This window comes from Pimephales promelas, chromosome 4 (assembly GCF_988280905.1).
Source record: "Pimephales promelas chromosome 4, fPimPro1.hap1.1, whole genome shotgun sequence".
NCBI lineage: Eukaryota > Metazoa > Chordata > Actinopteri > Cypriniformes > Leuciscidae > Pimephales > Pimephales promelas.
The window spans coordinates 17,582,101-17,606,610 of record NC_142772.1 but is presented as its reverse complement, the minus strand read 5'-3'; the positions used below and the strand labels follow the sequence as shown (position 1 = coordinate 17,606,610).

Genomic DNA, 24,510 nt, shown 5'->3' with positions numbered 1-24,510 from the left:
ACATCTTTAAAGAAATCTTGCACTTGCACAATCATTGGTTAAAAAAAAAAAAAAATTACTGTGAAATACCACCCACACATAAGCAACCGATAGTTTCACTGTGTCAATTTGTACAATTAGTATTGTAGAACAAAATAGGTGATACAGGTTTCATTATGGTACTACATGTACAATAAATACATCTCTGTAAAAGTACTGCAGTAGTAGAGAGAATACACACATAGTGGAATCATTGAACAAAGTTTGATGCAAAACACTACAGTACAATCACAACATAGGTTTATTGGAATCAAAGCAAAAATATATAATATTAGGCTGCATCCATGGATATTGTAGTCTAGTTCATTCAGTTCATGCTCCACGCTAATTGGTGACAATGAATTTTGTTATCTTGAAACTTTCATGATTTACTAACTGTAAACATGGAAGATTGTGTGTCTGTTTCCATACAACTTTACATTAAGAGTAATGCAACAGTTACTTATCATTTTGGGCCGTTGTATCAATTGATGGTTAGATCATTGTAAGGAAATGAACAGACATTTGAAATGTACTGTGTTAATTACCTTTTGAAATAGTAGTACTTTAGTGTTAAGTTGTGTTATTGAACAGGTGATTTTTGTTGAATGAACAAATGATCCAAGTTTTATCCAAGAAATTGAGAAAAGGGTTCAAGATGGTGGCCGGATTTCTCAGTGCCCAGCAGCCAATAGGGAATCTAGTCTCTATATGATATATCTATGATTTCAGCGGTGTATAGTGTAAATGCAAAAATCTGATACTCACTGGTTAATGAAAATTACTTGACTAACTTGTTTTTCCTTTAGATTATTGTGTAATAAGATACATATCACTGTTTTCTCTGATGTTTCTCCTAAAATTCCATAGGACGAATTAAAATAGAAACAAAGAAGGCACGTATAGAGCTATACAATTAATGTGGATAACATCACTGAAAACTTGGTCTAATTTAATCCAATTTGATAAGAAATGGTTTAGTTCGTATTAAGACTGACTGTCCTTTGCAGATCCAGGAATCTTGGCAGTTTGAGATAATGACATTCTCTTTTCTGAATCTAGGAGCTCACTAGGGTCTTTTTATGGGAGAAAATCAGAGAATCAGACAGCAAAGTAAAAGTTTCCTGTACATTGCTGTCCATAGGAGAAACAACTGCCCAGCAAACAAATTTAGGTTCTGGGAACGTAAGTTTTTGGTTCCCAGAACGTTCCTAGAACTTTCCCTTAATGTTCCTGGAACATTCTCCTTACGTTATAAAAATGGAACCTAAAAATAACCTACATGGAATGTTTCTATAACATTCTTGTTTGGTTCCCAAAAAAATAACCTCATGGGACCATTCGGGAACGTTAAGGGAACGTTCTGTGTTTGCTGGGTGAGAACTCATTTTGATTTTTATTTGTGTAGCCAGGAAAGCTACTTACACTACTCTCTCTCTCTCTCTCTCTCTCTCTCTCTCTCTCTCTCTCTCTCTCTCTCTCTCTCTCTCTCTAGCCTAACGACCCTGTAACAAACATCTGCCAAGCAGCTGACAAGCAACTCTTTACTTTAGTGGAGTGGGCCAAGCGGATACCTCACTTTTCTGATCTCCCGTTGGACGATCAAGTGATCCTCCTTCGAGCAGGTGCGTCAGTAAAGAAACACAGACTGCTTTTTTGTTTTGGAGTCATGCAGATTATCAACCTAAAATGACCCATTTGCTGTACATCTATTCTTCCAGATATGAAGTTACCGCTGAAAAAAATACATCAGAAATGAGTATGTTTGCGTTTTTTTGACATTTGCAGTCTATTCCAGAAGCATTTCTATAGATTTGCAAATACATTTGATCCAGACTTGGGTCATAGCATCGATTAAAGAAGGAATTTCATCTCGTTATCTCGGAGTCAGAGTCTTTACTCCGTAAAGAATGATGGCTTTTACACAGAGCGAGGGAGAATAAGAGGCTGGATTGTTCTCACCATTCACATGTTGCATTTATTTTATTAGGCTGTAGATTGCCTGAGGACAACCAAACTCTCAGTGTATTTCTGTTCAGTATGATTTATTTAGAGCCTCAGAAATGGGATTGTATATGAAACTGTGACAATGTATTAAACATGTATAGAGATGTCCTCATTGAAACGAAACACAATTTTGGTTAACAACTTAAGTTGATATTGAGCTATAAGCAGACATATCTATATTGAGCAGACAAATCAACCACACACACACACAGATACAAAGTAGATGTTCTGCTCCCTTTCTGGCTACCTTTGTTTGTTTTTTGCTTATCAATGTGCTTTTGTGCTCCTGTCCTCTGTTGCTAGGGTGGAATGAACTCCTGATTGCCTCTTTTTCACATCGTTCCATAGCTGTAAAGGATGGGATATTATTAGCTACAGGCCTTCACGTCCATAGAAACAGCGCACATACTGCCGGTGTGGGAGCCATCTTTGACAGGTTAGTCCAAGCTTTCAGAGACAAAAAAAAAAAGCCTGAGCTTGTATGATTTTCTATCTTCAGTGGAACACAAAAGGTGAATTTCTGATGAATATTTTAGATGTTCTTTTAAATATAATGAAAGTGAATGAGGATTGGTGTTGTCAAGCTTACAAAATACAAAAATTGCACCTTAAAAACTCTAAACAATACGGCTATACAGTCCAATAAAAGTAAAAGTATATACGGCTATACAGTCCAATAAAAGTATTCAGTTCATCTTTGTGGCAGGAGGGACAGAACGTCTTGTTCTCTCTGTCAGGGAACGATTCTCAATTAAAGAATTGAAACAAGCAAATCTCACCAAAAAAAAAAAAAAAAAGCCACTGATTGCCATGAAGCACAGTGAATTAAAAGTCAGTTCAGTACTTTTGCAAATGTGAATGCAAAGTTTCTCTGTGTAACACAATACGCAATGAAATAAAAATGTTCCTCCCATCTCATTTTCCATCCCCTCAGGGGCTCCAATATGCATATTTTCAGTGTCGGCACCACAAGTGGGCCCCAGGGGGCGTGCCGTGGACCCGACACTTGAGTCACTTCAATTCCACTTCATCTGTTTCTTTGAATTAAAGTGTGTATGTTATTCTCTTCATAGCTGGCTGGTTTCGTTCATGCATTTGAATTTGAATAGTTCATCGATTTTTTTTCTTTTAAATAATAAATGGGAAATATACTTTCAGAACCAAGGCTACTAAAAAAGTGGATGGACACTCTTGCACTGTACCAAATCTCAGGCTTTTGAAGACGTGGAACATAGTTGTATTACATTTTTGATACTTTAATACTTGTGGGTATTTTTTTTATTTTGAAGCATTGTTGGTCCAGTCCCCATTCACTTAAATTATATGGAAAAGGGCAGCTACAACATTCAACTAAATATTTTGTGTTCCACAAAAAAGTGAGGTGAGTAAATAGGGTGCAAACATACTCTAGTTATGATGAACGAATTTTTATTTTGGGTGAACTATCGTTTTAAATTCAGTGTCAGTGTTCAGTTTATAGAGAGTAGGGTCTTGCTATCTACTAAGAAACCTTTCATGTGTCCTGATAGTACACCCTGTGGAAGATTTGTGACAGCCGTAGGTCATGCACACATGAATTTTTGAAAATAACCCCTATAATGATATTAGATGCTGCATCAGGAAAGTGTCCTGCACATCTTACTCTTGATTGATGCCATTTTTACATTAAGCCGTATGGCATTTTTATGTAGCGCTGTGATAATGTTTCACTGGCTGCATGAGATATGCTGGTGTCCTCACTAATGAAATATATGCTGCCCGGTCTGTCTGCAGTTGAGATGAATGTGACTTATAAGGCATAATGACTTTGATTTTCAAGGCAATATGAAAACTAAATATAAAGCTGAGTGATGACTCACTGAGCCTGTTTAATATGTTACAGAACATTTACTGGCATTTTTAAGGGTATGTTGGAGAAAAATTAACTCGCTATAATTTAGATTGGCTGAGTTGCCTGTGAGCGTAAAGATTTTTTCACTTATTTTTTTTAGAGTGCTGACAGAGCTTGTGTCAAAGATGAGAGACATGCAAATGGACAAGACTGAACTTGGATGCCTGCGGGCCATTGTTCTGTTCAATCCAGGTACAGTAACGCATACTTTAACTTAAATGGCATTTTAAACGAACTTGCGTAAGAGTGCTGTTTGTTTGTCTGATTAAGCTATCTTGCTATTTGTTTTGGTCCATTTAAAAAAAGAACTATTTGAAATAAAGCCATAAAGCCAGGGTAAATGGGATTCCTGTGACTGTAAACCTCAGTGACAGGCTTATACTGCAGCTAGCAGTACATACTGCAACATTGTTCTCACGTGTCCTCTGTGTTTATCTTCAAGCAATAAAACTGGTGATTTTGGTGTGTAAAAATGTCTTAAATATTGACAGTCCAGTTAAATAATGAGTGAAGAAAGAGATCACTTTTGACCATTTGTTATGGTGGCACCTGCAGTTGTATGGATGTACACACTTTTTGTGCCGTGAGCACTCCAACTGACCTAAGAAACGTCTGCAGTTTTGTGTCTGTGAACATTTCTGCAGTTATTACGGATGTCTCCTATTTCTGTCGACTAAACAATCAATGATGATCATTTTGTGAATTAATCGTTCTTTTGAATCGGTTCTTTGTCAGCATTGGATGAAATGGATATTCCCCTAAACAACAACTAAAAAAAAGCTATTTGTTGAAAAAAAAAAATCAGCTACTGTCATGTGAATAAGCAGACATTTACACCGAAACGTGTCTCTACAGAAGCTTGTTTCTGCCATGGAATAAAAAAAACATATACAACTTTTTATCTCAAAATTCATCATTTTTTTTCTCGAAATTCTGACTTTTTTCCTTCAGAGTTATAATGTCAAAATGATAAGCATAATGCAGGGGATAATCGGGAACTAAATAAGATACACACTAAAAAATGCTGGGTTGTTTTAACCCAATTTTGGGTCAAATATGGACAAACCTGAAATGTTGGGTTAAAAATGTAATGTAAAAATTTAACCCAACGGCTGGGTTAGTCCATATTTGACCCAAAGTTGGGTTAAAACAACCCAGCATTTTTTAGAGTGTACAGCTGATTAGAATTAATCACAGGAACAAACTGGGACATAACCGAAATTAAACAGAGCAGGAAAACATGAACTAACAGCCCATTCTCACCCCCAAGGCGTCACCTAACTGACACCTTGGGAAGCATTTTGACCATGCTTCAATATCTGACGCTTTAGGCGCCCTTTAGCATCAGTCAGATGACGCCCTAGGATCGTGTGTAACCCTACCCCTACCCCAGACCTAAACCTAACCGCGTCCTCTAACTGACGCTTTTCCTTTAGCGTCAGTTAGATGACGCCGTATGATCGCATCATGTAACTGACGCTAAAGGGCGCCTAAAGCGTCAAATATTGAAGCATGGTCAAAAGGTGACGACGCCATGGGGTGAGAATGAGAATAACTCACAAGTGTGACTTTATATCACTCAATTCTAACTCTATAACTCACAATTGTGACTTTATATCACTCAATTCTAACTTTATAACTCACAATTGTGACTTTATATATCACTCAATTCTAACTTTATAACTCAAAATTGCAACTTTATATCACTCAATTCTAACTTTATAACTCACAAGTGTGACTTTATATCACTCAATTCTAACTTTATAACTCACAAGTGTGACTTTGTATCACCCAATTCTAACTTTATAACTCACAATTGCAACTTTATATCACTCAATTCTAACTTTATAACTCACAAATGTGACTTTATATCACTCAATTCTAACTTTATTACTCATAATTGCAAATTTATATTACTCAATTCTAACTTTAACTCACACTTGTGACTTTATACATTACTCAATTCTAACTTTATAACTCACAATTGCAACTTTATATCACTCAATTCTAACTTTATAACTCAGAAGTGTGACTTTATATCACTCAATTCTAACTTTATAACTCACAATTGCGACTTTATATCACTCAATTCTAACTTTATAACTCAAAAGTGTGACTTTTTATCACTCAATTCTAACTTTATAACTCACAAGTGTGACTTTAAATCACTCAATTCTAACTTTATAACTCACAATTGCAATTTTATATCTCAATTCTAACTTTATAACTCACAGTTGCAACTTTATATCACTAAATTCTAACTTTATTACTCATAATTGCAACTTTATATTACTCAATTCTAACTTTATTACTCATAATTGCAACTTTATATTACTCAATCCTAACTGTATTACTCATAATTGCAACTTTATATCACTCAATTCTAACTTTATTACTCATAATTGCAACGTTATATCACTCAATTCTAACTTTATAACTCACAAGTGTGACTTTATATCACTCAATTCTAACTTTATAACTCACAATTTCAACTTTATATTACTCAATTCTAATTCTAACTTTATAACTCACAAGTGCGACTTTATATCACTCAATTCTAACTTTATTACACATAATTGCAACTTTATATTACTCAATTCTAGCTTTATAACTCACAATTGTGACTATATATTTCTCAATTCTAACTTTATAACTCACAAGTGTGACTTTATATCACTCAATTCTAACTTTATTACTCATAATTGCAACTTTATATTACTCAATTCTAACTTTATAACTTACAATTGCAACTTTATATCACTCAACTCTAACTTTATTACTCATAATTGCAACTTTATATTACTCAATTCTAACTTTATAACTCACAAGTGTGACTTTATATCACTCAATTCTAACTTTGTAACTCACAATTTCAACTTTATATCACTCAATTCTAACTTTATAACTCACAAGTGCGACTTTATATCACTCAATTCTAACTTTATTACTCATAATTGCAACTTTGTATCAGTCAATTCTAAATTTATAACTCACAATTGTGACTATATATTACTCAATTCTAACTTTATAACTCACAAGTGTGACTTTACATCACTCAATTCTAACTTTATTACTCATAATTGCAACTTTATATTACTCAATTATAACTTTATAACTCACAATTGTGAGTTTATATCACTCAATTTGGACTTTATTACTCACAAGCCCACGGTGGAAAATGAAACCACGTCCTTGCTGAGCCTGATCGGCACAGAATGGAACGGTTAAGCAACGAGAATGGTTTGGCCCAGCAGTGGAAAAGCGCCTATACTCAAGAAATTTAAAACTTCTCTCGGAGTTGAATTTTTAACATTAGCATATATTGAACTTGGTGTTTACAAAAATAAATAGATAAATAAATAAATCTCCTCTGGAATCCTGCAGGCGCCCCTGCACAAGGACAATTCAAGCACATTGCATTGTGGAATATGGTATCCGACGCTGAGGGCTTTGCCAAAAATAGTATGCTCAGCATCCTTTCTATATGTACAGTATGGGAAGAACGTTCTTAGAAGGCAATGCACTTTGTTTTAAATGTAAGTAAATGTTGAGTAAATGATGACAGAATTTCCATTTTTAAGTGAACTATTCCTTTAACATTACTGCATTTGGTTTGATTTGTAACAGGCAAGGTTTATCCTTGCATGCCATTTCTTATGAAAGCTGTGTGTAAATATAACTTTTGGTAGTTCACGCTAAATTGTGGATTTTGTCTTTTTATCAACTCTTAGATTCAAAAGGACTGTCTAATCCATCAGAGGTGGAGGCATTAAGGGAAAGAGTGTATGCTTCTCTAGAGGCCTACTGTAAACACAAATACCCTGATCAGCCTGGGAGGTACACACACACACACACACACACACAAGCACGCAGGGGACTCTCCACAGACGTAATGGATTTTATACTGTACAAACTTATAAATATTCTACAAATATTCTACTTATTAACATTCTACACTAACCCTACCCCTAAACCTTTAATTTAATTTTCACAACCAATTTTACTTATAGTAAAATTCAATCTTATTTTATTTTAAAAATATATATATTTTACAATACTCTTAAGAAGATTTTGAGCGGTATAAGAGTTTGTCATGTTTTAAAACTGTTATGCTAATTAAGGCTGCATTTATTTATACAATAAAAACATTAATATTGCAAAATATTATTACAATTTAAAATTACATTTTACCATTATTTGCCATAAATGGAATATATTTGAAGATTCGTGGTTACATCTGAAATTGGTTCTTTGTCATGTTTTTTTTTTTTTTTTAATGCATTATACTTTCTAAAGGCATAACGGTAGTTAATATTATTCATGAGATCATACAAATGAATTATAAGTTGCATTACAAAGCATAATTATAAAATAATATAATTATAAAACATTATACAGAAAGGATTTAAGTGTTACCAATCATTCTATTAATCTGATTATGTGCTTTAGCTGAACACAGTTGTGGTGCTTATTTATTTATTTATTTTATTTTTTTCTGGGGTAAGCATGATACTTTCAGGATTTTTGGATGAATAGAAAGTTTAAAAGAATAGCATTTATCTTTTGTCACATTTGATCAATTTAATTTGACCTTGGTGAATAAAAAATGTAAACGTTATTTGAAATTTGAACGATAGTGAAAACAATGATTTACCTTAACTTAACATTTTAAGAAAACGGCTTAAAGGTTCACCCAAAAATTAAAATTCTGTCATTAATTACTCACCCTCATGTCTTTCCAAATGTGACGCTGTGCGGAGAAACAGAGCTGAGGCTGGGTCCAAACGCAGTGTAGCTTTATTAAACAAACTTAAAACAAGACACTAGAAGCAAGACTCGAGAGACGTGAAAGCACCAACGTAACACACATAAATTCAATAACCAACCAAGACAGGGCAGAAACACAGGGCTTAAAACAGGTGAACTAAACAAGATGATAAAACACAGGTGCATGAAATAAACCATAATCAGTCCAGGGTAAAACATGAATGAAACAATAAACTAGGAAGGAGTGCCCCCCAGAGGCTCAAGCGGGCACTCCAGCCGCAGATCGTCACATAACCCCCCCTCTAAGGAGCGGCTTCCAGATGCTCCTAGAACGATCCAGGCGGGGGGCAGAGTGAAGGTGATCCCGGGGGAGGGACGGAGGGCCAGGCCCGTGCAGGGGAACGGGACCAGGACACAAGCAAGGCGGGCCTGGGCCGTGGAGCGTGGGTGACCAGGTTGGAGCAGGACGTGATGGCGGCCAGGGCGGAGCAGACCTTTGCGGAGCAGACTCAGACAGAGACGAGGGCGGAGCAGACACAGGTGCGGTCCATGTCAGTGCCGCCTCCATGGCCCCCACAGAGTACCTACTGCCCCCCCCAAAAAAATACTTGGGGAAATTCACGGGAGGAACCTCTGGGTGGTGAACGGGTACAGGAAAGGCCTCCCGGAGCTTGAAGGGTGCAGGCAGAGCGAGGCGCAGAGGCGGGGCCGGCAGAGCGAGGCGGAGAGGCGAGGCCGGCAGAGCGAGGCGCAGAAGCGGGGCCGGCAGAGCGAGGAGTCTGGGCACGCTCACCGGGGCCTGGCGAACCAAACGAGTCCTCCTTCTCCTCCTCCTGCGGCGGCGCGTCACAGGGCTAGACACACTCGCTGGGCTGGACAACTCACTCACTTGAAGAGGAGATGCAGCGCTCACTTGAAGAGGAGATGCAGCGCTCACTTGAAGAGGAGATGCAGCGCTCACTTGAAGAGGAGATGCAGCGCTCACTTGAAGAGGAGATTCAGCGCTCACTTGAAGAGGAGATTCATCCACTTGAACAGGATCACTCACTTGAACTGAAGATTCACTCACTTGAACCGGAGACTCATCCACTTGAACTGGAGATTCATCCACTTGAACAGGATCACTCGAACTGAAGATTCACTCACTTGAACCGGAGACTCATCCACTTGAACTGGAGATTCATCCACTTGAACTGGAGATTCATCGATTTGAACAGGAGATTCCCTCGCGAGGCTCACGTGAATCGCGAGTTCGGCTGGGCTGACGTGAAGCGCGGGCTCGGCTGGGCTGACGTGAGTCGCGGGCTCGTCAATGCGCACGTGAAGCGCGGGCTCGTCGTGACTGACGTGAACCAGCGGTGAAGACGACGAGGGCTTCGCGGGTAAAGTACACTCGGCAGGTGTCGAGTAGAATAAGCGCGCAGTAGTGAAGAGGTCCTGCAAGGAACAAGCCCGAGCGACATACCCGTCAAGAGTCCAGTTGGCAAGGTCCCGCGGCATCCATCGAGCGATCTCATAATCCAGCCCATTCAGAAACAGGCCCATGAGCTGGATATCATCTAGCGCTCCCAGACTGCTAATGGACAGGAACTCCTTCGCGTACCTTTGGACAGACCGGCCCTCTTGCAAGACTGACGACAGGTATTCTGTCATAGCCCGGTTGCTGACGACTGCTGGACCCATATGGGCTATATGCACGCATAAGTTCCGCATTTGACGTAAGGATGCTCGTCCATTTCCGGTTGTGTAGATTAAAGCGGAGGAAAACCGGAGAAAACGGGATTATGGCAGAGTCTTCAATATTTACTGTCCTCCCGTCTTTGAAACGAAACGTACATACGTTTAGATGTAATTTTATATATAGTTATGTTTATTTAATATCATTTTAAAAAGAAGCATAAACACAACGAGGGGTGTCTGTTTTATCTGTTTTTGTGACTAACGTTTCTTTAGTATAACCATGGAGTATAAAATTCAATATAAATTCTCGGTATTGCATTGGACTCTATGATCGGCGGAAGTTATCGAGCATCCTTAATCCTTCACCGGAAATAACGCCGTGCATAGCCCATTGAGGTTGGTTATTCTGTGACGCTGTGCGGAGAAACAGAGCTGAGGCTGGGTCCAAACGCAGTGTAGCTTTATTAAACAAACTTAAAACAAGACACTAGAAGCAAGACTCGAGAGACGTGAAAGCACCAACGTAACACACATAAATTCAATAACCAACCAAGACAGGGCAGAAACACAGGGCTTAAAACAGGTGAACTAAACAAGATGATAAAACACAGGTGCATGAAATAAACCATAATCAGTCCAGGGTAAAACATGAATGAAACAATAAACTAGGAAGGAGTGCCCCCCAGAGGCTCAAGCGGGCACTCCAGCCGCAGATCGTCACACCAAACCCGTAAGACTTTCATTCATCTTCGGGAACATAAATGTAGATCTTTTTGATGAAATCTGAGAGCTTACTTGTCGCTCCAAGTTTTATTTTTAAGTTGACCACAAGTTTAACATAACCATAGTTAAAAGTGCTTTACAATACAATGCAAATATAAATCAGAATTTAAGAGCGAAAAGGATCAGAAAAAAGTGACAGAAATGGAGATAAAAATCTAGTATCAAAATCAATTAATGTATACATAACAGCATCACTCGAATGCTAGAGAGTAAAAATAAGACTTTAAACTGGATTTAAAAGCATCCAGTGATCGAGAGGCCCTGATGCTCAAAGGTAGACTTTTCCAGAGCTTTAGGGCGACTACAGAGAAAGCTCGATCACATTTTGTTTTACAACAAGAACGTGGGACCGATAAAAGTAACCGATCTTAAGATCTTAGTGACCTAGATGGCCTAATAAGATCACAAATAAAATCGGGGGCCGAATTGTATGGTGCCTTGTATTCTAAAAGAAGGACTCTAAATTTCATTGGTTGCCAATGCAATGAGGCAAGTATGATCCCTTTTCTATAGTTCATGTTAACAATCTGCCTGCTGAATTTTGAACCATCTGTAACACCACTTTGACGTTTCAAAAAGTTAATCAAGTGATCGTAAAACTAATCCATATGAATTGAGCATAGTCCAAATTTTCTAAAGAGACTCAATCGCTTTATGAGATAAACAGATTTAATTTAAGCTTTTATTTGCATATAAACATTGATCAGTGAACATAAACAGAAGCTCAACTGAACCTGCTTGACACCTCATTGGTTCTTGCAGAAGCTCAAATGTGAAGTTTTTTTTTTATTTATTTATATAGCGCCTTTCCGGAGCTCAAGGTCGCTTTACACGGTACATTTATAATACATTTAAACACTAACACACAACTTACAATCACAAAGGATTAATCACATTTAAACGAAGTACATATACAATAGATATGTTTTTAACTGTGTCTTGAATGCAGTCACTGATGAAATATTTCAAAGTGAAAGGGGCAGAGAATTCCATAATGTTGGCACATTTACACTAAATTACCTACTGTAGATAATCGAAAACAAGGCTGGACAATGAACCAAGTTCAGTTGATCCGAGAGAGCCGACTAATATGGGGGTGAAAGACCGTTTAGTGCCTTAAATGTTAAAAGCAATACCTTACCCGGTCTCATCCCAAGACGTCATATAACTGACGTTTTGGGACGTCTTTTGACCATACGTCAATATTCGCCTTTTTAGGGCCCCCTTAAACGTCGGTAGATGAGGTTATGGGATCCTAACTCTATCCCATACCTAAACCTAACCCTAAACCTAACCCGTCCAACCCGGTCTCATCCCAAGACGTCATATAACTGACGTTTTGGGACGTCTTTTGACCATACGTCAATATTCGCCTTTTTAGGGCCCCCTTAAACGTCGGTAGATGAGGTTATGGGATCCTAACTCTACCCCATACCTAAACCTAACCCTAAACCTAACCCGTCACCTAACTGACGTTAAAGGTAAAGCGTCAGTTGTATGACGGCCCGGGATCGCCATCTACCGACGTTTAAGGGGGCCCTAAAAAGGCGGATATTGACGTATGGTCAAAATACGTCCCAAAACGTCAGTTATATAACTTTTTGGGATGAGACTGTGTTAGGATATGAGATACCACGAAGGTCATGAAGCAACGAAGTAATGTGAGCAGAATGCCTGGTGGAGGCGTGCTGCATGCGTAACACGAGAATGAGCGTCAAGCGAACATGCTTGAGCTTCTGTTTACCACAAAAGATGTGTGCGTTGATGGATGTTTATATGTGAATAAAAGTAAATTAAATCAATTCATCATATACAGTGATCGTGTCTCTTTAGAAAATTTGGACTAAACCACCCAATACATGTGGATACGTTTTACAACCTCACTTTTTGAAGCATCAAAGTGGTAGACTAGCTGTCAATGGAGGGACAGAAAGCTCTCAGATTTCATCAAAAAGATCTTCATTTGTAATTAGAAGTTGAAAGAAAGTCTTGCAGGTTTGGAACGACATGAGGTTGAGTATTTAATGACCGAATTTGTATTTTTCTGTGAAATAACCCTATAAGTATTACACTGTGCTAATCCAAACATTGACATCCATTGTTTCATGAACAGATTTGCCAAGCTGTTACTGCGCCTGCCTGCCCTGCGCTCCATCGGCCTGAAGTGTCTTGAACATCTCTTCTTTTTCAAGTTAATCGGGGACACGCCCATCGACACTTTTCTAATGGAAATGCTCGAGGCGCCACACCAAATGACATGAGGGATTGATTTCTTTTCATCTCCACCCATCTGACAGAGGGTGCTGCTTATGTACTGTACTGTATAGAACACTACAGGAGGCCGGACAGGACACATCTCTGATCTCACAGGAGAAGTAATTCTACCTTGGCGTTTCTTCAGAAAACATTGCCCAATCCACAAAATACTGAGTAACTTTTCATTGCGGAATACCATACAGGATGGATTAAGTGAGGTTTTTTTTTTTTTTTTTTTCCTGGTTTGCATGCACTTTGGCAAGTCTCACAGATCTGGAGGGTTTTTTTTATTTTTGTTTTTTATGGTTTCTCATTTCTTCTGCCTTACAGAGGTCTACCTCTGCTTTCCATTGAGTACACAGCCAAATCGCCTCATCTCTGAGCTCACAATCATTTTGCTGTGAATTTTCAGATTTCATGAGAGGATAAAAAAAAATACCTCAAATGCACTTCTTCATGCAGCTGTCCTTAAGGAACACATCACTGTATCTGCCATTAGAAGCTCTTGCTCAAACTGTAGCACAGAGTTCAGTGTTAACAGTGTTAAAAGGACCACATTTGTTTGTTTCAATTTCAGGCACTTATAAATCGCTTCTTTCAAGTTGTATTGTCATACGTCAGGATGCTGAAAGGCCATCTTTATGAGGAAGAAACTGCACGCAATTTGGCTTTAAGTCCTTTTCTTTTGGGGAGATATATGGGCCTATGAATAACATAATGGTCTAAAAAAGAATGAAAAGCAGGTGTACTCCTGGCTGAACTCACGCTGGATGAAAATGCAATGATTCATTGTTAGAATTGTGTAAAAAAAAAAAAAATGTGTTTTGCCTATAATTCAGCATAAATATGTATTAAGTATTTCCAAAGATTTTAAATAATGTTTATATATCATCTGATAATTTCAAACAAGTGGGTGTTTTTGATTTGAAAATATTTAACAGGTTACAGGAATCCAGATGATAGTCTGGCCTCAGGGAATCAGGAGGTTTAAGAAGTGCTACGTCTGTCCCCTATTGGAAGAGTTGTGACATTGCAGCTGCACTCATTTGCCATTACAGTTTAAGAGATAAAATGCTTGGCAAACATTGCAAAATAACCATTTCTACACCTCAGGTTGATGCAAAATCCCACATTTTCTGTTTTTGGTTCCGTTGTGCAGTGTCTTATCTGTGTCAAGAAACTGTAAATGTTGATTACAGATTCATACCGTTTGTACTGACCCATCAAACCTCAGTTGCAGATTGAGCCAATCTGAACCAGTGTTTTCATGATGACGATGAATTTAAAATAAAGTACTCAACATTTGAAGTGGATAAAAAACTTTAATCTAAGTTATACATTCATTTTGAACAAAAACGTTCTTGTCTTATAGGATTAACTTTATCCACTTCAAATGTTGACTACTGTAATTATTGGAATTCGGGAAGTATGTGAACTGTGTAGCAGCAATTTAAGGAATTGTCCTTAGCAGACAGACCTAAACATTCTGCCAAAAGTTTATTACGCCAGCCCTCACAGCAAAATGACGACAAGAGTATTCAGTCTATGCATAAACAGAAAAGACTGTCTATGATTGATTTACAGAACCTAAAATTATAGCGGTCATGTAACATGCTTTGAATCAGCCATCAGGGAAGATCAGTGAACTTTTGTTTGTTCTGTCATTGGACGTCTTTGGCCTTTCATTTCTCCAAAACCAGCATATGTGCGAACAAGAAATAAAAAGCCCCTTGCTATGGTAAATACATGTAAAGCGCTTTGGGTTTACACTGTGTTGGACTAGTCGTCAAACAGGGTTTGTTAGACCATCAGGAGCCAGGCACATCTGATATCAGGCGCAATCAGACATCTTTCTCTGAATCTGTAATAGTCCCCCGTGACTGTGCGAGACCCCAGTCCATCACAGGACACGTTAGCGAAACACAAAAGAGATGCATTTTAAAAGAGTTATCTATTTTTGTACAAAGTGTAATTTTTTTCCTCTGTATCATTTTATCAGTTCCATGTTGTACACATTGTTGGTGTAAATATTCATTTTTAATTGGAGCCATGCCCTTAAACCTGGACTGAGGGAAAGTTTAACATGCAAAAAGGCTTCTGTTCTGTTGTTTTCGTGGTAACCTCACCTGAGAGCTGAGGATGGCTCCCTCGTTCTTTTTTACTAGACAAATTGAGTTTGTGTTGTGTATTGACCTGTTCTATAATGTCTGCTCAAAGGACTATTAAATTTCAGATTGTAAAAAAGGCTGATGTCATCTTCAGAAAACAGAATTATTTGACAGTCATGAATAAAGGATGATATACAAGATAAGATATTTGGTGACAAAATATTTCGGCAACACTTTACAATAAGGCTTATTAGTTAATGTATTAACCAGCATGAACAATATATTTGTTCCTTTATTTGTTCATCTTTTTTTAAGTTAATAAAATAAAGCTACACATTGTTCATGTTAGTTCACAGTGCATTAACTAATGTTAACAAGATTTTAATAAAGTATTAGTAAATGTTGAAAGAATAATAAATTCTGTATAAGTGCAGATCATTATTAGTTTATGTTAACCAATGAATTTTATTGTGAAGAATTACCGGTGCAGAAGATTATACACTTTACGGAGATTAACCTACTGCTCAAATGAGAATAAAATAAAACTGAGACTTAGACGAATGAATACCTTAAAATTCAAGGCTGAAATGCTGGAAAATTATGTTAAGAAACAAATGAAGGTTCCAACAGACATTGCTAATTCACAATTGCAAAAAAGGCAAACATTTGGCAGCAAAAATGTACATCAAGAGATATTTTCTCATTTAACAAAACCGTTTATATATACACATTTTTGGTTTATCTACCAGAAGTACATATATCTTTACCCAAATAGAACTATAAAACAATAGAATTCATGATCTGATAGAAACCATTTGCACTTCTGTAATAAATTAAAAATGAACTGAAAACATTACAGTAGATTTTACAGTATATTAAGGGGAAAAAATCTTACTGATAAGTGAGATGTCACTATTCTAAGCAGATAGGACCTGCCCATCTCTCAGATAAGCCTGATGTGCTATCAAACCATTGTAAAAGACAGATACTAATTAAAGTCATCAATCTGAATCTTTCTACAAAAGCCTCTGAAGTATATTCTTTAACTTAACAATCACTCTTCCACAGTTTGATGGTCTTGTCGTTCTCCAGGGATGCTGATGCAATGATGTTTTCTGTAGGGTGACAAGCTGTCGAGATCACTACATCTAAGGACAAAAATACATCATATTTACAACCTCTTATGATAACACAATGAAAGAGACTTCAGTGTCTAGGAGGACAATCAAATGTCATATACCTGTGTGCCCTTGTAATTTCTGCACAATTTCTTTGGTCTGCAAGTTCCAGATATACACCATATTGTCTTCAGAGCCTGAGACGATCCACTGAACAGAACCAAGACAGATTCAGGTTATTCAAAAAAAAAACAAAAAAAACTTGCCCTTAGTAGGAACTGAACCAAAATAACTGTATAAATATGTAACTATACAATACTTTGACAAAGTTAAACAGAACCTACCTTTCCTCCAGTCACAGAAAAATTGGCAAACACGCAATACTTTTCATTCTTATGTCCAGAATATGTCTTGAGACACTAAAAAATATTAAAAGATACAACAGATCATTTAAAAGCATCAAACATTACCCACACAAATTGACTTAGCTAAATGTGGACATTCTATTGTTTTATATAGGCCTACAGCTAATTAGAAATACTATTACAATAATAATTTTTTAAAAAGCTATTCACTTTTAACTTATTTTTCCTTTTTTCAAATAAGGATGTCCCAAAAAGGAGGTCTTGCCAAATTTAATACTTTTTGGGGATCAGTTTATACCCAGAAATTATATAAGTAGGTGTAAACACATTCGTTTGACTATATTAGCGAGGACATCTCATAGACATCCACTGTTTATATATACAGTATATATAAGGTTAATGATATTTGTTATCACGTAGCCCTCAAACCGTATTCACTGTATAGCCCTTAATCCTGTAATTGTGAACAAATGTGGGCACAGAGGACACAGGTGTGATCCTAATTTTTATTTATTATAAATGTTATATCAATGTCTTCGATAAAGTTTTCTCTATCCATTTATGGTGTTTTTATTTTATTTTGGGGGTATATTTGAATTTATTTACTTCAAAAAGTACCATATTTTCTATGTAAATTAATTCAATGTAAATTAATTACTATGTAGTTTTATTTTTTTTTATTTTTTTTAACTACATTAAAATATAATTCCAATAAGTTCTTAGAGCTAAAACCTAAAGATGAAGTGACTTTGCAGTCACCTGGTGTCTTATTTCGGTTTATTTTAGAATGCTCTAAAATTACAGTTTTTCCCATTCATTTCTACGGGTGCCCATGTTTTTTTCACCCACTTAACGTTGTAGAATTTAACCAAAAAAATAAATAATTGTGTGTGTGTTCAGGAGGCAAACTTAGGAAAAGTAGCCAAGTCTTGTACTGCTCAGATCAAGGGAAGTATTTTTTTAAAAATAAATCAAAAACTAATTTGCCAACATTTGTCCAGAATATGGTTTCAGTTCACCTAACTAAAGTTCTAACTAACTAAAACTAAGAAACCTGTGCAAAACACTAGACTTATATATAAATTGGACCTCACAAGTATAGTCAACCCTGTACACACATGCATATAAATTAGCATTATCAACATGTCATCAAATATATTTTCAAATATTAAAGTAGTAAAATTAATAGTATGTATAATATATACACTGTTAATTTGAATGCAATCAGTAGTAGAACGAAATCATTATAGTTAAATTGCATACCTTTCCTTTGCTGTAGTCCCAGAGCTTTAAGGTACTGTAAGGAAAATGAAAGAATATTGTATCTATTTACCTATTTTTAACATGAAAGGCTGTAATATATATATATATATATTACACATACATATACATATATATATACGTACAGCGTGTCGGAAATGAACCATCAGCATTAACAAGTGTATGTGCGTCAAAAAATCGATGTGTATATTTCTAATTTATTAAACTGTATCATTAACTGCGTCAATATTAGCCCCTATGTTAGCTAACGTGATTGACTGATGTAACATTAAAGTTTGTAAAACAAATCTTGCTCAATTCTTCATCATTACTTAGTAACGACAGACAATCTGCATTAAGACACATTTTTTGGTAATAGGGGCACACAGCTGATTTGCATTAACTATTTCAATAAGATAGTAATAGCGTGAGTTAGCCAAAGACCTACACAATATAAAACTACATACTTTGAACACCCAGTAGAATATATATACATTAATAATTAATCATACATGTAGGTTTGAGCAAGGTGAGGAGCAGGCTGATCCAAATAAAGTGGACACGGACCCATTTTCAAGAGCGAGCGTTTTTGCGAATCCCGTGGGTCAAGTTGTTTGCGAACGGACAATGTAGACATAGGCGGGCATTATGCAAATGTGTTGTGACGCGTAGCTGTAACTGATTGGGATTCGAATTCCTGACGGATGATTTAAGGGGTTCAGAGTCGATTCTTTCTTTTGGGAGACAATAACTTTATTTTTCATACAATTTCGACTACAACTTTGCAGACCGTTTACATTTACAGACAGCTATATTACACACTGCATGAAAAAGAATATTCAAAAAAACCATTAAGGCCACTTTAACAAAAGAGACCTTATTGTATAGTTACCATAATATTGATATTATACATTTGTTACAACTGTTTGCAATTTTGCTGAATTAATTTGGTCTCAGAGACTCCATTGAATGGAATAAATAAAAGAGTGACCAGGAGGACGAGTTCACTTACTTGTCCAGTGTCGCAGCTAGAATGTATTTTCCATTTGGAGAAAACTTTACAAACGAGACAGGAGGGTTGTCATCATCTTGAAATGAAAAAAAGATCAGTTCTCTATCAACAGACGCTCTTTATTTGCATTTAGAGAGGCCACATTTATCCAAATTATGCACCACACAACATCCTGCAATCTGGCACCACAATTACACCGAACATCTAAAATAAAGTCCAGCTATAATTGGAAAACTTGATATCATGCTCACCAGCTTCATCAGCACATATGGTACATACTACAAAGAAAAGAGTCACATACCTATAAGAGTTCTCAGACATTGTCCCGAAGCAGTGTCCCACAATCGACTGAAATACAGTAAGTAACATGAATGGATAAATATTGACATCACGTCGGTCGTAAACGTAAGAAAAGTGGCTTACTTGGAGGTGCTGCAAGTAAATGTTTACTATCACAGCTCTACATGACAGAGAATGTGCTATGCCACTGCCTTTTATGTGTTTGGATTTGTTGACATGCCTTTAGAGGGCAGGGTTTTGGACAGAGGTGGTATGTGGTTGAATAGATGGGGGTGTTCTTGAGTAAGTTACCCTAAGTAAGTTACACTGAAATGACTTTCAGCATTTTAAAAATGCCTCTGTTAGTCTATTTTAAAGGTTCCTAATTTTGTTGACTAATACAATTATGGTTTGCTCATAATACAGTTTAATCTTTCTATACATTGCATATCACCTAATTTTACAAAGAGTCTGAAAACTGTTTGTTTGAGGATTCTGTCTCTCTAACCTCTCATTACTGCTAGCCTACTTTGCTCTGATTGGCTAGAAGGCCCAGTCTGTTGGTCTAAAGCTTAATGAAATGCCTATTACCATATATGAATTTCAGCTCTGGAGGCTTGATGGCGTCAGTTCTTTCATATCAATTCCAGCACAAGTTCGTATCCTTTTGAAGAGCAAGCAAAGTTGATTCGCAGCCCTAAAAACAGCGTCATCTCGACATGTGAACACCACAAACCAAACTCTTCCAGGCCTCGGCAACAACTACATTGTTTGAGGGAAGGTCAAAGTAGACGTTGTTTGCGGGAAGACAATGATGACCATAGGCTGGAATTTTGCTAATTTGTTACATCGTTACGTAGTTTTGTAACATGAAGAGAGACTGGAATAACTGATGACTCGATTCGGCAGTTCAGAATCGATTCTTTCTTTAAGGAGACAACAACTTGTTCGTCGTGCACTTTGATCTTTAAAACATTGCAGATGTTTTACATTCACAGATCTTTAGTGTCTTACATTCACAAACAGCTATATTACACACTGCATTTGAATAATATTCAAAATAGAATAATAGAATAATAGAAGGCGTTACTCAACTTACCATAAACCATCATAGCTACTGGATACTATCAGAGATCCATCTCTGTTAAAGTGAACCTGGAAACATTAGATGAAAAAGACATCAAAATCTGCATGAAAGCTAACAAAACCATTTTTTTAGGAATTAATTTTTACCGCTGAGACCGGGTCCGAGTGAGCTGGCAGGGTCTTCAGACACTTCCCAGTTTTAACATCCCAAATCCGTACGCTCTCATCAAACTGTCAACATGATGAAACATACGACATATCATTGTAATCGTGGTCTCGTATACATAATTAATTTTTGCTTTAAAAAAATAATCCATCTTTCTGTTTACTTACAGATCCAGAAACAACCAGATTCGACTGTGGGTTGAAGTTACAACAGAAGACGTAGTTGCTGTGTCCTTTTAGGGTCTTTAGACATTTTCCCTTTAAAAAACATGACAGAATTTGCAGACAAAATTCAGAAACTGATATGGGTGACACCTACAGCATCAGAATTTATATGAAAAAAAATCTATGAAAAGATTTACCGAACTCATATCCCAGATCTTTAGTGTCTTGTCATCTGATGCAGACACTAACAGATTTGAGTCTGAAGACCAGGCCACATCTGATATTCCCTGTTAAATACAACACAGGGTTGTAAAACACTTCACAATAATATGATCTCTAAATGTTGGAACAGGAATATTCTTAAAGGGATAGTTCAGCCAAAAATAAATATTACCCCATGATTTACTCACCCTCAAGCCATCCTAGGTGTATATGACATTCTTCTTTCAGACGAATACAATGGGAGTTATTTACAATGGGAGTTGCCATCTGCCGGAAGCAACTTATTTTAGCCAATAAAGTTTGAAATATGGAAGTTTTTCTAACACAAGCGCATCGCTTGACTTCAGAAGGCCTTCATTAACCCCAGAGAGCCGTGTGGAGCCCTTTTATGATGGATAGATGCACTTTGACAGCCTGACTTCGTCATACTCATATTCTAGTGAGAATATGAGTCTGAAACTCCTCCATAGGGCTTTGATTATGAGGCGTGTCTTAACCAAACCAGGCAAAAAAAACAACCTCTGCACTCAATTGGATAGTCAGTAGACCTACAACCAATCAGAGCAACGCAGCAAATCAACTCCTTTGCATAGCGCAGTTTTCAACAACAGAACTTACTTATTTTAGAAGTTAAATAACGAGTGTTGCTTCTTTTACTTAATCCTCCATGAGTGCGACCAAAGGAGAAACCACAACGACCACAGGCTTTTCATTATGTCCCATCTTCTTAGCGACCGTCAGAGCCAGCTGATAAGTTACACTTTTGCCGAATCATGTAAGAAGGACGGCAAAAATATCTTTCCTATCGACAAATGCCTTGATTGCAGTTTTCTGTTTGTCAATTAAAATGCATGCGCTGTAAATTTATTTTACAACAGATCTCAATTCTCCGCAATTCGCTGCAGTCAGGGAAACCTGTTAAGCGCTCTTTGATAACGTGATGATTACGTCCTTGCAGATCATCAGTCCATCATCGTATAAAGCCCACCCTGGCAATCTGATTGGCCCGTTCATTTATTGACTGATCATAATTTCTCCTCAATGGATCGAGTGCAGACCGAACTTCCCGACCAAAAAAATGTTGTGGGCGGGGTTCGGGCTGGCATCCAGGCTAGCACTTTGATGGACTTCAAAACAGAAACCGGCCATTCACTGCCAATATAAAGCTTGGAAGAGCCAGGACATTTTTTTTTTTTTTTGTATAACTCAGATTGTATTCGTCTGAAAGAAGAATGTCATATACACCTAGGATGGCTTGAGGTTGAGTAAATCATGGGGGAACTATCCCTTTAAAGTCTCCCAAGATACACAATTGCTTTATATGATGAACATATTTTATTTAGGCTTTTATGTACATATAAACAATGATCAACAGACGTATAGAGCTCATGAAATACGGTCAATAACAGCTCAACCATACTTGAGGTGACTTTACGCACTTTTTGAAGAGTGAAAGTCTTAGTGGAAAGGCCAATTGATCACAGAATTTTCATTCTTGGGTGAACAATCATTTTAACTTTCATTAAACTCACAAGTTTATGTCCAGCAAGACTCTTCTCAAATTTTCCGTCAAAAGTGCACCATATTTTGATGAGCTTGTCTGCCGCTGAAAAAGATATTGTCATTTTTAAAATCTTCAGACATTGATTTGCTGTTTTATAGATTACAACTGAATGTTTCAACACAAAACAAACAAACACTACTTACATGAACTGGCCAACCATTCACCACTAGGGCTAAATTTCACTGATGAAATAGCTTTTGTGTGGCCTGCGAGGGTGAACTTCAATGAGTAGTTTGGCTTCCCAGGGGCAGACTTGAGGAAAAAAGTATACAGATAATCAACAGAGAAACACCTTAACTTCTAGCTAAATCTGCATTTAAAGTTGGCATGAAACGGAAGTTGCAAAAATGTAGGACAGGACTTGATTTGTCCATTGGGAAATATTTAGATTGTTGGATCGTTGTGGTTTGCTATTGCTGTGATCTCAGTCAAGTTGTGCCATCCAAACGGCAGTCATCAAAGAAGAAAAGAGATTTCATTGCAAGAGGGAGGGGAAATTAATGTGAATAAGATTACAAGGACACATGCTTTTTTTTATTTGATGTGCACAGATAAATAATTTATAGGCTAAATACTGCAATATTCCATTACCATGTCTTTTATTACCTTAGAGGATGATGATGCTCCATGTGTCTTATGTGTCTCTGTGTCCAGCTTCTTCTCTGATGCCATCACTGCATCTCATGTGGTCAAATAATTACTATAAATAAGAGAGAACGAGATCATCAAGTAATTTAAGAGACAAGAAAGCTGTAACTTACAAGCAACAAAGCAAACTTAACAGCGTTGAGCTGCTTCAAAATGCACATGGCCTAAGGAAAGTCTCGCTACAATAGCATCATGGCAGACTAGCCAGTCACTTCCTCAGACTAATTCATATGTTTATTTACCACGTGGTGTGGCGTATATTTTGACAGTCAGACACACATGAATGAGTTAGAATAGTAAACAACTAGTTAACGCCCTATCACGCGCACACGCCTGTCACTGATGTACACTCACACACCTAGCACGGCTAACAACAGAAGCAGAGTATACTTGAATTCAGCTCAGTTTCCAAATCATATAAGCGACGAAACACGAACAAAAATAAAAGAATAACTTACAAGAAAGTCCTCAACCAAAGTTTCAACTTCAAATTACCCAATCTAAACGACAATAGTCGTTAACAAAACTAGTAGAAAAGACACGTCGGGACACTTGCTGAGCCAAATAGAAATTACACGCGCGCCACTGCGCATGTGCAGTGTGTAATGACAACTTGAGTTTCTTATGATGGCTGTCTTCTTTACTTTATGCGGCCAATATACATTTTCCACCGCTTTAGTTTCTGTGTTCTTTTAGTTTCTTAAAATCATGTAATTTTATTTAAGTACTTTAAGTGTTATATTTTGTGTTCGCTATACAGATCTAGGATCAGTCTTACTGTTTTGTAATGCTGATTCTTTGGTGGCATCATGAGATGTGGAACATTACAAAGGAACTGTTTGTTTATTTATTTATTATTTACATGACATTTATAAATATGAAATTATTTTGACCAGTGTTGCAGGATAAAACACGTGCGCCACATTTGATTCACAGCATCAAATGTTTGGCTCTAGAAGTAAGCTAATACAAGTTAATTTCAACAAATAAATATAACGTCTACGCATGTAACGTTATTTATTATAGGCTAAGTAACGCTACGTTGGTCATCTTTCTCACAACAAACCCAAGCCACGGTGAAACAAAACAGCGTTTCGTGGTCCCGATCAAGACCTA

General features: G+C 37.0%; 2 protein-coding genes across 3 annotated transcripts in view; one reads left to right on the top strand and one right to left on the bottom strand.

Moving 5' to 3' along the window:
- Positions 1 to 14,768, top strand: part of rxrab (retinoid x receptor, alpha b) — a 96,456-nt gene extending 81,688 nt beyond the window's left edge. For both annotated transcript variants that reach the window (XM_089130027.1, XM_089130026.1), the window contains 5 exons: positions 1,514 to 1,643; positions 2,329 to 2,461; positions 4,017 to 4,108; positions 7,648 to 7,753; positions 13,260 to 14,768. In XM_089130027.1, coding sequence (XP_088986153.1) covers positions 1,514 to 1,643; positions 2,329 to 2,461; positions 4,017 to 4,108; positions 7,648 to 7,753; positions 13,260 to 13,407 — 609 coding nt within the window. In that variant the 3' untranslated portion in view covers positions 13,408 to 14,768. The remainder of the gene's footprint in view (positions 1 to 1,513; positions 1,644 to 2,328; positions 2,462 to 4,016; positions 4,109 to 7,647; positions 7,754 to 13,259) is intronic.
- Positions 14,769 to 14,906: 138 nt separating this feature from the next.
- On the bottom strand, positions 14,907 to 24,005 carry LOC120477471 (WD repeat-containing protein 5). Its single transcript, XM_039669086.2, has 14 exons — positions 23,853 to 24,005; positions 23,353 to 23,446; positions 22,890 to 22,998; positions 22,715 to 22,788; positions 21,158 to 21,247; positions 20,964 to 21,053; positions 20,778 to 20,861; positions 20,644 to 20,699; positions 19,567 to 19,613; positions 19,266 to 19,341; positions 18,257 to 18,290; positions 16,973 to 17,047; positions 16,751 to 16,838; positions 14,907 to 16,658 (listed from the first exon to the last, which is right to left on the bottom strand). The coding sequence occupies exons 2-14, from the start codon at positions 23,416 to 23,418 to the stop codon at positions 16,558 to 16,560; spliced, it is 990 nt and encodes a 329-aa protein (XP_039525020.2). The 5' UTR covers positions 23,419 to 23,446; positions 23,853 to 24,005; the 3' UTR covers positions 14,907 to 16,557.
- Positions 24,006 to 24,510: the final 505 nt, after the last annotated feature.